The following is a 15,449-nucleotide window of genomic DNA, read 5'->3' as shown; positions in this document are numbered from 1 at the left end:
ACTATTTTAAAAAGAAAATCATAATGTGTTTTTGAGGATGTGGAGAAACTGGAATCCTTGTGCATTGTTGATGGGAATGTTACAAAAGGGTGCAGTCATATGGAAAATGATAAAGACATTCCTCCAAATATTAAAAAAAAATAACTACCATGCAATAATCCCACACTTGCACTCCTGGGTACATATTTAAAAGAACTGAAAGCAGAGTCTCCAAGAATGCTTGTACAAGCTTGTTCATGGCTGTCCTATTCACAAATCACAAGAGACAGAAGCAACCCAAATGTCCACCGATGAGAAAATGGATAAACAAATGTGGCAGACACATGTAATGAAATATTATTCAGCCATAAAAGAAGAAAATCCTGTCACATGCTATAACATGAATGATCTTTTAGGATATTATGCTAATTAAAATAAACCCATCAATGTTGGGCCTGGTGGCATATACCTGTAATCACTGCCAACATAGGAGCCTGATGCAGGAGGATCACAGATTCAAGGCCAGCCTCAGCAACTTTAATGAAACCCTAAGCAACTTAGTGAGACCTTGTCTCAAAATTAAAAAAAAAAAAAAAAATTAAGGGGTTGATAACTTAGTGGTGAAGCACTCCTGGATTCAATCTCCAGTAGTTACAATTTAAAACAAAATAAGCCCATCAAAAATTTACAGAACATTCATCCAAATAGTTTACTTTCTAAACAGAAAGGTGGTGACCAGCAGCTAGGAAGAGGAGAAAAGGAAGGTGCTGTTTAATGGGTATAGAGTTTCAATTTTGCAAATGAAAAAGTTCTGGCGATTTATTTCACAACAATGTGAAAGTACTACTGTTCACTTAAAAATGGTTAAAATTTATACATTTTATGTGTTTTTCCTCAATAAGAAAAAAATTTTTTTAAATCTTCAGTGCTAGGATTGAATCCAGGGCCTCATACACATGCTAGTATCTAGTTGCCCTTCCACTGAGCAATACTCCCAGCACAGAAAAATACTTTTTTTTTTTTTTTTTTTGCAATGCTGGGGATTAACCCAGGGCCTTTCAAATGATAACAAGCACTCTACCACAAGGGAGGAAAGTTTTTTTTTTTCTTTTTAATCACCCTGGTACCTGTTAAAAACACACTGCCTTCTCTCTTGATCCCACTTATTAAAAGGTTTAACACTAACTTCTGTCTTCTCAGTTCCTGCAACTGGAGTCCCATGTTATTATAAAAAGGAATAGAAATGCAACCTCTGGGGAATTCCTGGAAAATTTACAGTGCAGACCCTAGGGAAGAAGGACTACTGCTCTTTCAACTAAGACTTCCAGGTGCTCAGGACTCTATGGGTTAAGGAAGTGCCTGCATGCTGCTCTACCCCTAGGTTCTATACCAGGTAGGTGGACTAGTTAGTTAGCTAATCCACAGTTGAGTCTCTATCTGGTTCTCCCAGAAAGAACATACAAGCAGCACATAGTTGGCCTGCAGAGCAACTCTTGGAACCACCAGGAGGCACCAGGCACCACATTATGCCATGACCAGGTCTCAAGGCCCTGTTCCCAGCCAAATACCTAAGGCAAGTAGGAGCCTAACTGCCTATCATCTTCTCTCCGTAGGAGTTAGGACTCTGTGGAAGAACTAGGTTATTTATTTATTTATTTATTTTTTGGTGTTGGTGGTGGTATTGTTTTTTGATACCAGAGATTGAACCCACAGACCCTTTACCACTGAGCCACATCTCCCGCCCTTTTTTTTTATATTTTATTTAGAGACAGGGTATCACTGAGTTGCTTAGGGGCTTGCTAAATTTCTGAGGCTGGCCTTGCACCCACAATCCTCCAATCTCAGCCTCCTGAGCTGCTGGGATTATAGGCGTGCACCATAGCGCCTGGCAGGATTAGATCTTCTCTATTCAGAGACCCCTTGTTGGTTCAGAGGCTATTCCAAGTCTCTCACAGTGAAGTACATAAAACAAAATTAATGTGTTTAAATTAGATTTCCTTAGCTCCGAACTTGAATAGGACCCTGAAAATAAGAACTGGTCACATTGATTAGGAAAACTTTGCCCAATTAGAAGGGCCACATATTAAAGTCATCACATAAATCCTGAGCTCTTAACCTCTAAAGGGGTTGAAAACAACCCTAAGAATCCTAAAGAATTAGCCATGGAGGATCTGGATTCTCACAACAGAGTTCTGATTTCAGTGGCAGCTCTGCTTCTATTGCCCAGCTTCCCTTTCGTGACCCCTCACTGGCACAAACTGATGGTCCAGGGCTGTCAATGAAGCATAGCTGCCTATGGGCACTGCTATGTGAGAGACATTGACCCTTCCTCCTTGTATTATACTGTCCATCACTCTCAGAGAAATCAAGTCCATTTCTGGGGCTCATGAAAACTAAAGCCCAAGGTAGATGAATAATATAGGCACTATTGCCTTTTTCTCAATTTTAACTACCTCTAGAACTTTGCCCCAGAACATGCTTAGGCCTTTGTCATCCTGAACTAAGAAATCTCCCTTTCTGCCTCCCACCTAAAACCTCTGGAGAACATGTGCTCCATTCCTCCAACCCTCCCTCTCACTTCACCTTGCCAGAGCCTAGAAACCTCAGCCCCTGACCTGCTGCAAGTACCAGCATCCCAATCCCCACCAGGCAACTCAGATCTCCTTCCTATAAGGCTGCAAGTTAGCACTACATAGCATGCATAGCTGCCAGGCAAACATTTAGGTTTTTAGACTCCATGTGAACAAAAACACAACTTCTTACATTAGTCAAGTCCCTACAAACCAAACTCTTCTCTTTTTTTTAATTTTTGTCGTATGGACACAATACCTTTATTTTATTTTTTATGTGGTGTTAAGGATTGAACCCAGTGCCCCATACATGAGAGGCAAGCATTCTACCACTGAGCCACAACCCCAGGCGCTCAAACCCTTCTTGCCACCCTCATTTCCAACAAAAGACTGCCTTCCTACAAGTTTCATCATACAATCCATTGGCTTCCCTCCTGTTTCATCACTTTTCCCCTCACCTCCTTGGCCCATTTCAGACAAGGGCAGGACCCACCACCTCATCAAGAATCCTTTGGGGAACTAGGGTTGTGGCTCAGTGGTAGAGTGCTCACCTAGCATGCATGAGGCACTGAGTTCAATCCTTAGCACCACATAAATGTAAGATAAAGATATTGTGTCCACCTAAAACTTAAGAATAAATATTTTTTAAAAAAGAATCCTGTGGGCTGGGAATATAGCTCAGTTGATAGAGTGCTTGCCTTGCATGTACTGGATTAAATCCCCAGCACCACAAAAAAAAAAAAAAAAAAAAGAATCCCATGCCCTAAAATCAGACATGAAGACCAATGGAATCAATGGAATAGGAAAAAAGGCGCCAAAATCATACCTTGGAGAAAAGATAGGTTCTTCAACAAATGGTGCTAAGAAAACTGGAAATCCAAATGTAGTAGAATGAAATTGAACCCCTATCTCTCACAGTGCACAAAAATCAACTCAAAGTGGATCAAGTACCTAGGAATTAGACCAGAGACCCTGCACCTACTAGAAGAAAAACTAGACCCAACCCCAAATCATGTTAGCTTAGGAAATGACTTCCTCAACAAGATCCCTGAAGAACAATCAAGAATCAACAGAGGGCTGGGGATATGGCTCAAGTGGTAGCGCGCTCCCCTGGCATGCGTGCAGCCCGGGTTCAATCCTCAGTACCACATACAAAAAAAGATGTTGTGTCCGGCGAAAACTAAAAAATAAATATTAAAAAATTCTCTCTCTCTCTCTCTCTCTCTCTCTCTCTAAGGAAAAAAGAATCAACAGAAAAGATGGTATCAAACTAAAAAGTTTCTTCACTATAAAGGAAACAATCAAGAACATGAACAGAGAACTTTCAGAAAGGGTAAAAATCTTTATCACTTGTACCACAGATAGAGCTAAGAACTCAAAAAACATAACACCACAAAAACAAATAACCCAATCAATACATGGGTAAAGGAACTGAATAGGCACTTCAGAAAAGAAGAAAAACAAATTGTCAAATATATGGAAATATATTCAACATCTCTAGCAAAATTGAGAAATGCAAATTAAAACTACAGAGAGATTCCATCTCATCCAGTCAGAATGGCAATTATAAAGAGTACAAGTAACAATAAATGAAGGCAAGAATGTGGGGAGAAAGGTACTCACATATATTGTTGGTGGGACTGCAAATTGGTACAATCACCAAAAAAGCAGTATGGAGACTTCTTAGAAATCTTGGAATGGAACCACCAATTGACCCAGTCATCCCACTCCTCAGTCTATACCTAAAGGACTTAAAATCAGCATACTAGGGGCTGCAGCATACTAGGGGCTGGGGTTGTGGCTCTGTGATACAGCACTTGCCTAGCATGTGTGAGGCACTTGGTAATAAAATAAATGGAGATAAATAAATAAACATCTTTAAAAATCAGCACACTGCAGTGACACAGCCACATCAATGTTTAAGCAGCTCAAGTCACAAATAGCTAAGCTATTGAACTCACCTGGGTGTCCTTCAACAAATAAAAGGAAAAAGAAAATGTGGTATATACACATAATGGAATATTACTCAACCATAAAGAATAATGAAATTATGTCATTTGCTGGTAAATGGATGGTACAGGAGAATATCATGCTAAGTGAAATAAGCCAATCCCAAAACACCAAAAGCCAAATGTTTTCTCACATATGTGGATGCTAACCAGCAACAGTGGAAGGTGGGGGGTGGGGGAGAAATATAAATCCATTGGATTAGACAAAGGGAAACAAAGGGAAGACAGGGTGGGGTGGGGGAGGAGGGGAGAATTAATCAGACATAACTTTCCTAGCCTTGTATTGAATATAAGGCCACGATAACTCCACATCATATGCAACCACAAGAATAGGATCCTAATTAGCGTAAGTTATACTCCATGTATGTATATTATACAAAAATACATTCTCCTGTCATCCAAAACAAAAAAGAACAAATTTAACAAAAACAAAAAAATTTCTGTGTCCTAGGCTGAGGATATAGTTCAGTCCCAGAGTGCCTGCCTAACTATGCAAAGTCCTGGGTTTCACCCTCAACACTGCCAAAAAATAACAATAAAAAAATCCTGTCCCTGGTTGGGGATGTGGCTCAAGTGGTAGCACGCTCACCTGGCATGTGTGAGGCACTGGGTTCGATCCTCAGCACCACATAAAAATAAAGATATTGTGTCCACTTAAAAAAAAAAAAAGAACTAAAAAAATAAATATTAAAAAAAAATCCTGTCCCTGACCTGGGGCTGTACCTCAGTGGTAGAGTGTTTGCCTTGCTCGTGTGAGGCACTGGATTCGATTATCAGCATCACATAAAAATAAATAAACAAATAAAGATATTATTAAAAAATCCTGTCCCCTCCAAAAGAAATTAAAAAAAATCGACTCCACTCCACCACTGGCCTTACCCATCACCTCTGGTACCCACCTCACTTCTAACTCCTTCCTTCTTATTATTCCTCAAACATGCAACTCTTCTATAAATATCTCACTTCACCCTACTTCCTTCACCTCAAGCCACCTGCCTATACTTTTTCTATGCTTAACCTCTTAAATCCCTGAAGTGGTAGCCGGCAGTCCTTTTTCTGATTCCTTGTTTACTATTCATCCTTAAGTCTCTAACTCCTAACCTGTCCCCAGTCACCTCATTCTCACATATACCACTACCAGTCTTCTTGCAATTGGATCTCTCTGTACCACCTGACATTGTTTACAGACCTGAGTTTGGCCTTCTCTGAGAGTAAGCTCTTTTTAATTTGCCTATTTTCTCACATTTTTACTTCTCACATTGATTCCTGTTCCCAAACACTCCTACCCAGGACTAGGGTGTTTCCCCAAGTCCACTCACAGACCTTCCCTAATCTCTACACATTTTATCTTAGAGTAACTGTGGATTCACATGCAGCTGTAAGGATGTGAGAGAGATCCTAGACCCAAGTACCCTTTACCCAGTTTCCCCAATGGCAACATCTTAACGATAACACAAAATCACAATCGGGACACTGACACTGACACAGCATGATCCCATTACTACAAGGATTCTTCCCATTGCATTTTTTTTTAATATATATATTTTTTAGTCATAGTTGGACACACTGTCTTTATTTTTATTTATTTATTTTTTTAATTTTTTTATTGGTTGTTCACAACATTACAAAGCTCTTGACATATCATATTTCATACATTAGATTGAAGTGGGTTATGAACCCCCAATTTTACCCCAAATGCAGATTGCAGAATCACGTCGGTTACACATCCACAATTTTACATAATGCCCTATTAGTAATTGCACCTTGCACATGCTAGGCGAGCACCCTACCACTGAGCCACAACCTCAGCCCCCCATTGCCTTCTATAGCCACAGTCATCCTACCCCTACTCCCAATGGCTGTTAAAGATGAAAGGATCTCAGACGGGGGTGTAGCTCAGCAGTGGAGCACTGGCATGCACAGAACTTCGGGTGCCATCTCCGGCACAGCAAAAAAAAAAAAAAAAAAAAAAAAACAGAAGTACCTGTATAGTCTCTTAAACTTTTCACTCATTAGGAAAACATATGAAGATTAAGAAAAGCTCTCCAGGGGCTGAGGCTATGGCTCAGTGGTAGAGTGCTCAACTAAGCATGTGTGAGGCGCTGGGTTCGATCCTCAGCACCTCATAAAACTAAATAAATAAAATAAAGATATTGTGTCCAACTAATCTACAACTAAAAAAAATACTACAACTAAAAAAAAATATTAAAAAGAAAAAAAAAAAAAGAAAAGAAAAGCTCTCCAGGGCTGGAGATGTAGCTCAGTTGGTCAGTTGGTAAAGGGATTGTGTTCAATCCCTAGCAAAAAAAAAAAAAAAGAAAAAAAGCAGCTAGCTCTCCAGATTAATTCTGATACATACTCAATTGGGAACCACTGCTCACATTCCTTCATCATCCAACATTACCTACTCCTTTAATTCTATTTTTCCTGACAGATGTTTTTGAACCTGGGTCTGAAGCCCTACTTTTCTCCAGAGCGGTCTGCAAGTGTATCTAATGGCCTACCAGCTATCACCACCAGAAAATCCTATGGCAATCAAAACCAACCTCATCCAGCTTCCTTAGCCTGATTCTGGTCCTTTTACTCTTCTTCCTAACCTCCGAGTCCATTTACTGATGTACTGAATGTATGTTAGCTCCTACAGGGGCCACGGCACTTCCCCAACTTGATGCTCATCTATTCATCTCAGCAACCCTAACGCCTCTGTGCTGCCCAGGATGCTGGGCCTCAGTAGGGCCCACAGAACTCATCAGTGCCTGCCTGTTGCTCCCCTCCCACTTTCAACAAACACCTGTGTGGGGAGTTCCCATCCTGCCTCCCCCACTCCTGACCATTCCCACATCCAAATGAGGAGGCTGCATTTGTGGGAAAGCCCTCCCAGAAAATCAGGAGCACTTACCTCACAGTAAACAATGTCAGCTCCATAATCCAGGGCCAGCAGCCGCATTGGGAGAGTGCCAACCCGAACCATAGGGGCTAAGATGAGTTTGTTGTGGTAGCACAGAGAGACACTGTTCACAATCATTCCTCCTCTGTTTCACCTGAAGAACAGGAAAATAAGGGTCAGAAATTCAAGTGGAAACAGTCCCTTCTCTTAGCAAGGACAGGTTTTCCTTTTTCCTTCCAACCCACAGTCATTTGCGTTCCTTTTGTCTGATCTTACAAAATATGCATGTTCAGTCATTCATGGAACCACTATTCATTAAGTGCTTAATCTCTGCCAGGTACTCTCCTAGTCTCTTGGAATACATTAGAACACAAAACAGACAAAAATTCCTGCTCAGCGAGCTTTCATGCTACTGGAGGAGCACAGGCAAAAGTCACTAAGCATAACAAGTAAGCAAATAATTACAAGACAGATTTGGAAACTGGCTGAGCCCTGGAAGAGAAAGGAGCAGGGATTGGACTGCAAATATTGCTTTTCTTAAAGTGCAGCAATCTTATTTTTAGTTTTTTAGCTTTTTTCTTTGTTTTTGTTTTGACACAAGGTCTCATTATATGACCCAGACTGGTCTCCAACTCCGGACTCAAGTGATTCTCCTGCCTTAGCCTCCCAAGTACTAGGGACTGCAAGCACTTGCCACCAGTCTTGGCTGGGTTGCAATTTTATTATTTATTTATTTATATGCTGAGGATTGTACCAGAAATACTTAATCACTGAGCTACACCCTCAGCCCCTTTCTATTTTTAATTTTGAGACAAAGTCTCACTAAGTTGTTTAGGGCATTATTAATTCACTGAGGCTGACTTTAAATTTTCGATACTCCTGCCTCAGCCTCCCAACCTGGTAGGATTGGGTTGCTATTTATTTATTTATTATTTATTTATTTTAGATGTTGATGGACCTTTATTTTACTCATTTATTTATATGTGGTGCTAAAGATCGAACCCAGTGACTCACACATGCTAGACAAGTGCTCTACCACTGAGCCACAACTCCAGCCCCTGGGTTGCTGTTTTAAATAGAGAAATCAACACAAGTTCAATGAAAAGACAATTTTTTTTCCTGGGTGATGGGGGATGTTGGAGTTTGAAATCTGGGTCTCACATATGCAAAGTCCATACTCTACCACTGAGTTACTGACCCGAGCCCCAGAAGACAAGATTTAAACAAAGATTTGAGTTTGCTAAGTTGGTCTCTAATAGAAGAATGCATAGCAGAGGCAACAGTCAGTGCTTCTCCTAAGGCAGGACCTTGTGTTGGAGGAATGGCAAGGAGGACAAGATGATTGGATCACAGGAAAGAGAAGAGATAGTAACATAAGTCAGATATGTGAAATAACAGCAGTAAGAAGATAAGAGTGAGTACCTGAGCCAGTAAAGGGTTGTAAGAGGAGGAGTGGCATGAGCTGACTGCTGTGTTAACAGCAAACTGTAGGGGTCAAGGATTATCATAGAAAGACCAGTAGAAGGCAATTCAGTAATCAAAGTGAGAGATAATGGAAGTTTAGACCAAGGAGCTGCAGTAAAGGTGGTAAGAAGAGGTCACATTCTAGGAATACTCTGAAGAGCCAACAGGAACAAAAACAAAATCAAAATCCTGTATTTAAGTGGTAACTACTGTTGATATTTTACTCTAATAATTAAGATCTCCTTGGGGCTGGGATTGTGGCTCAGCGGCAGAGTGCTCACCTAGCACACGCGGGACCCGGGTTCGATCCTTAGCACCACATTAAAAACAAAAAAACAACAACAACAAAAACATTGTGTTGTGTCCATCTACACCTAAAAAAATAAATATTAAAAAAAAAAAGATCTCCTTGAAAAAGTCCAAAACTTACTAAGTATGCTCTGCTCAGTTACTGATACTGTTCAGACTTGCTTTGTACTCCTAGGCCTACTCTGCCTCACTACGCCAACAAAAGACACCAATGACCTGAAAGTATCTACTAGATATTTATCTGACCACTTATTTTTCAATTATACCAAGAGACATAGTGGAGCCCTACATCTTCCTTCTTCTCCCCCTCCTGGGCTTCCCTGACCCAGCACTCCTGGATCCCTCAACCTCTGTCCCCAACTGAAAACTCTCCTACACATATGAGGGTTTCTACTTAGTCTTAGGCCCTCTTCCATTCTTATTCCAATCATTAGCCCAGGTAAACTTATTTACTCACATGGCTTAACATATCAGCTAACTGCTGGTGATCTGCAAATGTGCCCCTCCTCTGCCTGAACTAGGAGAATAGATCAGTGGTACAGGGCTTGCCTAGCATTTAGCATGAACAAGGCCTTGGGTTTCATCCTCAGCACAAAATAAATAAATAAGTTTTACCCCAAACCAATAATTAGTTTATTAGGCAAAAAGATAAACCACAAAAGAACAGGAATTTTGTTCACAGTTCACTCTTTCAACAGTACCTGCCACATGTGTAGTCTCAAAAATATTTCTTTCTTTGTTTATTTTTTTCTTTTTTTTTTGGGGGGGGGGTACTAGGAATTGAAACTTGAACCCAGGGGCACTTAAGCACTGCCCCACATCCCAGCCCTTCTTATGTTTTACTTTGAAACAGGGTCTCCCTGAGTTGCTCAGGGCCTTGCTAAGTTGCTGAAGCTGGCTTTGAACTTGTGATCCTTCTGCCTCAGTCTTCAGAGCTGCCAGGATTACATGAGCCATCACGCCTAGCAGAAAATATTTCTAAAATCAATACATAAATGAATGACTAAATCATTATTACCTGAGATCCATGAAACATACTAAGCTCCTGCTCCTGGGAATTCACTTTTTTTTTAAATATGCAAATCTTTCCTATTTCCGAAGTAACTATTTAAACCATGTGTTTCAATAACAATTAGAGGTTATGCAATATCTGCTGTGAACATCAGGAAAAGAGAGAGACTTTAGGCAGTGTCTGATGATAGGACAAGAAATTAGGGACAATGGGCTGAGACAGACCCTTAAAACCTCTAACCCCTATAAGATTTTGAGGTAATTATATTATAAAGGCTCTAGCATAATGAGAAAGCAGATCCCTGAATAATTGAACACAATTTTAATGCATATATTTACATATGTATTGTTCTTTTCTGATAATTATTTGTTCTGGTTTGGTGCAAGGGCACATGACAAAGGAGGAAACTTGTCAGGTCTGACATCCAAGGAGCTATTCAGCTAAGAGCTCTGTTTTTATTTATTTATTTTTTTTAAAGAGAGAGTGAGAGAGAGGAGAGAGAGAGAGAGAGAGAGAGAGAGAGAGAAATTTTAATATTTATTTTTCAGTTCTCGGCGGACACAACATCTTTGTTGGTATGTGGTGCTGAGGATCGAACCCGGGCCGCACGCAGGCCAGGCGAGCGCGCTACCACTTGAGCCACACCCCCAGCCCAAGAGCTCTGTTTTTAGAAAGAATCATAAAAGTAGCATAGAAGGTAAATTGGAGGCAAACACCTATCATCCCAGCTACTTGGGAGACTGATAGAGGACTTCAAGTTCAAGGCCAGATGGCAATTTAGTTAGATACTGTTTCAACCTGAAATTTAAAAAGAGCTGAGGATGTAGCTTAGTGGTAGTACAGCACTTGCCTAGCATGTGTGAGTTTCTCAGTTCAAGGCTTCTCCACCAAAAGAAAAATTCTTTTAATGTTCAATACAGACAAATTTTTTTCTTTTCTTTTTCCTGTGTATATGTGTGTGTGTGTCTGTGTCTGTGTGTACTGCCAGAGACTGAATCCAAGGACTCCTGCTATGCAAGAGTGCTACCAACTGAGATATCCCACTAGTCTCAGGCACATTTATCTCCAGCATATTTTCAATCCACACTTGTTTGAATCTACAGATATGCAACCTGAAGATAGGAAGGGCCAACACCTAGTGGTGAAACTAAACCACATATTCCACTTTAAGAACCTCCCATGTGGGCTGCAGTTGTGGCTCAGGGGTAGAGCCCTCGCGTGGCACGGGGAGACCCTGGGTTCGATCCTCAGAACCACATACAAAAATAAACAAGTGAAATAAAGGTGTTGTGTCCAACTACAACTAAAAAATAAATATCTGGGAAAAAAAAAAGAACCTCCCATGTAATCAATTCACAAACATTTACCTTACCCCCCACCCCAGAACGTCAGACTACAAAGATCTGGCCCCCATTTTCAAAACTTTTCAGGAAGTATGACTAGTGTAACTCTCTTTTACAACTTAAATATCTGATTTTAATTCAAATATTCTGACTGACCAGGCCTATGAAGCTGATGACTTCTGGATCCTTAATACTATCTGAGGAATTACCAGTGAGGACGACAAACAAGATCTCAAGGGATGGGCACCCGATGTCCAGAAGACACCAGCACACCTGGCTGCTAGAGTGGTGCGTTCAGGATGGGAAGCTGAGAATGGTGACAAGGAAGCAGAGAGTGAAATTTGGCTTTAAAAATAATTTTTTTTAATGTAAAGAAGAGATGTCACCACTTGAAAGCCTTATCACCTTACCTCCCACTTCAGAGTAAAAATGAGTTGAAGGACACAACCTTCTACTGCGGGTTCTAAGCCAGAATGGAGCGGGAATTGAGCCTAGATTCATAATTCCACACCCTCGTCAGTCCCCAGACCTACCATTCATTCAGACGCTGGGAATACACGTATTACCAGTATTTCCGCAGGGTCCATATCTGTGGAAACTTCGTAGCATCTCTCACCTTCAGAATTTACAAGGGGAGCCTGGCACTGAACAAACCATCAACAGAGGCAATGAGGACGACAAACAAGATCTCAAGGGATGGGCACCCGATCTCCAGAAGACACCAGCACACCTGGTCCATAGGACCAGGGCCCCACTGACGCCGGGTATTGCTAGCCTATGCTCCAGCCTCCACCGCGCTCCCCACCCAAAGGCGGTCTAGGTCTGGATGTCGCCATCGCGGTGCTGATCTACAGACCTAGCTGTCACTGAAATGTAGGGATCTTCCCCACTTTCTGACGCGTCTTCAGCTTCGCACCTTACTGAGCCGAGCCAGCCACCGTAGGCGAGGAAGCGACGCATACGTGACGTCACTGACATGCGCCTCTCCAACAACAAGGGCAACATGGCTATCGCGCGCCCGACGTTGGTGTTGTCTCTCGCCGCTCGGTTGCTGCAGGCGCCCCGCCGGGATCTGTCGGCCCGCGGTCCGGATGAACCTCTGACAGTGGTGCGCATTCCGCGGGCTTTACAGCGGCGGCAGGAACAGCGACAGAGCGGGCGTCGGACTGCCCAGCGGCCGCTGTTAGTAAGACCGGGACCACTACTCGTCTCGGCGCGGCGGCCTGAGTTAAACCAGCCAGCGCGCCTCACGCTGGGCCGTTGGGAATGCGCGGCGCTCGCCTCGCGTGGCTGGAGGCATCGGCGCGCGCATCGGGACTATTTCTCCATCGAGCGCTCACAACTGGAAGCGCCAGCGCTGCGGGGCCTGCTGTCCGACGGCAGCTTCGCGGACCTGGGTCTGGAGCCTGGGGTGCTGCGCGCACTGCACGATGCTGCTCCCGAAGTCGTTCGGCCCACCACCGTGCAGTCACGCACCATACCCCCACTGCTTCACGGCCACCACCTCCTTTGCGCCGCAGAAACGGGCAGTGGCAAGACTCTGAGCTATCTACTTCCGCTGTTGCAAAGGATTGTTGATCGTCCAGCTCTGGAAACCCACCGCATACCTGCTCCTCGAGGTCTGGTCCTTGTGCCTTCCCGAGAATTAGCAGAACAGGTGCAGGCTGTGGCCCAGTCGCTAGGCCGCTCCTTGGGCCTGCGGGTACAAGAACTAGGAGGAGGTCATGGCATGAGTAGAATCAGGCTGCAGCTGTCCAAACAACCTTCAGCACATGTGCTAGTTGCCACTCCGGGGGCTCTGTGGAAGGCCCTAAAGAGTCAACTGATCACCCTGGAGCAACTCTCCTTCATGGTGTTGGATGAAGCAGACACACTGCTGGATGAAAGTTTCCAGGACCTGGTGGACTACATCTTGGAAAAGAGCCATATAGCCCAAGGCCCAGCTGATTTACAAGACCCTTTCAATCCCAAAGCTCAATTAGTGCTCGTGGGAGCCACATTTCCTGAAGGTGTGAGCCAGTTGCTGAGTAAAGTTGGGAGCCCATCCTCTCTCACCACCATCACCAGTTCCAAGCTCCACTGCATTATGCCTCATGTCAGACAAACATTTATGAGGCTGAAGGGAACAGACAAGGTGACAGAGTTGATACAGATCCTCAAGCAGCGTGACAAAACAGATAAGACTGGATGCTCAGGAACAGTCCTGGTGTTCTGTAACAGTTCTAGCACTGTGAACTGGCTGGGATATATTCTGGATGACCATAAGATCAAACACCTAAGGCTTCAGGGGCAAATGCCAGCCTCAATGAGGGCAGGTATCTTCCAGTGCTTCCAGAAGGGCTCCCAAGACATACTGCTTTGCACAGACATTGCTTCTCGTGGCCTAGACAGCACCCATGTGGAACTGGTTGTCAATTATGATTTTCCCCTCACCCTGCAAGATTACATCCACAGAGCAGGAAGGGTAGGCCGTGTTGGGAGCGAGGTGCCAGGCTCAGTCATCAGCTTTGTGACCCATCCATGGGATGTGAGCCTGGTTCAGAACATTGAACTGGCAGCTCGTAGAAGGAGAACCCTTCCAGGACTGGCATCCTCAGTGAGAGAGCCTTTGCCTCAGCAAGCTTGATTTTGGCCAACTAAAATGGGATTCTGGATTAGGGATCTTTCCTGGTGTCCTGGGTGGATTAACACACTTGTCACTTAGGCTGACCTTAATGCCCCTCAGGCCTGGTGAGCTGTTTGCAGCTTTGAAAGATAAGCTACGGGCCAGCAATGGACCATAGTAATGTAGTCTTTCATATAAAATATGAAGAATAAAATGCATTTTAGTTTTTGTGATGTCATGATTTCTAGCAATAAATGATGCTTTTATGGGCCACCTTAACAAAAATTATTTTGGGGGCAGACTTCATTGTGTTCTGTTAATTCATATGCCTAACTGCCACATGTAGGACAAAGAACCTGTTGAGTTTATTTTCTTTCTTTGCAATGCTTTGGAAAGCAACCTTTCTACCACTGAGCTACATCCCCAGCCTTATTCTTTTTTTTTTTTTTTTCCCCAGTACTTGGTTTCACCCCAGGGCCACTCTACCTTTGGGCTATATCCCAGCTGTCCTCCCTTTTTTTAATGCTTATTTGTGGTATTTGAGATTAAACCCAGGGGTGCTTTACCACTGAGCTACATCCTCTGGGTCTTGCTACATTGCTGAGAATAGCTTAAAAATTATTGGCCTCCTGATTCCTGACTTGCATGACATATGGTTTCTTTGCCTTTTTTGAAGAAAGGAGTATGAAAGAATAATGTGGTAATTTTGTATTATGTCATTTTGTCTTAAACATGTTTCAAATTTTATGCTAAAATAGGCCTGTCATTCCTATTTTAAAAAGTCACCATAGAAACTTTTTTTGCCTTGGATCACCTTTAATACCCTTCCCAGTGTCCATCTTGTTGAAATGTTACAGGTTTGTCTTACCAGTTATAAATCTGGACCTCCAACATAAAACTCTACTATTTAGTAAAACACCACTGTGGACTTGGGTTAGGTCCTTAGGCTCCATTTCAGAACGCATTTGTGAAAAGGTGAGGGTGCAAAGAATTTTTTACTTTTTTTATGGTGCCTGGGATCTAACCCAGGGATTCATGTATGTTAGGTGAACACATCATTGAGCCACATCTTTAATCCATCAAAGGATTTATCTTTGGGGCAGAATGAGGTCAAGAAGGGCTTCTTTGTTTTATTCCCAATTGGAATGTTTTTCCACTTGTATAACTCATTAAATTCAGGCCTACTTCCAAGAAGCATTCTCTGACCCCCTAATCCACTCAAATCTCTGCTTCTCCCAACAGGTAAATACTTAGCATCAGGGACATGCAAC

General features: G+C 42.7%; 2 protein-coding genes across 3 annotated transcripts in view; one reads left to right on the top strand and one right to left on the bottom strand.

Annotated features, from left to right (window-relative positions):
• The window catches only part of DUS2 (dihydrouridine synthase 2), a 104,734-nt gene extending 92,482 nt beyond the window's left edge, over nt 1-12,252 (bottom strand). Inside the window, exons 1-2 of one of the 2 annotated variants that reach the window (XM_081273896.1) lie at nt 12,107-12,252; nt 7,458-7,599 (exon numbers count right to left, since the gene is read on the bottom strand). The gene's annotated coding sequence lies outside the window, so the exon portion shown is untranslated. The remainder of the gene's footprint in view (nt 1-7,457; nt 7,600-12,106) is intronic. The other variant, XM_081273893.1, reaches the window with a different exon arrangement.
• Nucleotides 12,253-12,437: 185 nt separating this feature from the next.
• LOC308637496 (putative ATP-dependent RNA helicase DDX28) lies at nt 12,438-14,406 on the top strand. The gene has a single exon (XM_081273887.1). It carries the CDS (start codon nt 12,550-12,552, stop codon nt 14,197-14,199), a length of 1,650 nt encoding a protein of 549 aa, XP_081130013.1. The 5' UTR covers nt 12,438-12,549; the 3' UTR covers nt 14,200-14,406.
• Nucleotides 14,407-15,449: the final 1,043 nt, after the last annotated feature.

This window comes from Spermophilus citellus (assembly GCF_964194105.1).
Source record: "Spermophilus citellus genome assembly, chromosome: 18".
Classification (NCBI taxonomy): Eukaryota; Metazoa; Chordata; class Mammalia; order Rodentia; family Sciuridae; genus Spermophilus; species Spermophilus citellus.
This window is presented reverse-complemented; position numbering and strand designations above follow the sequence as displayed.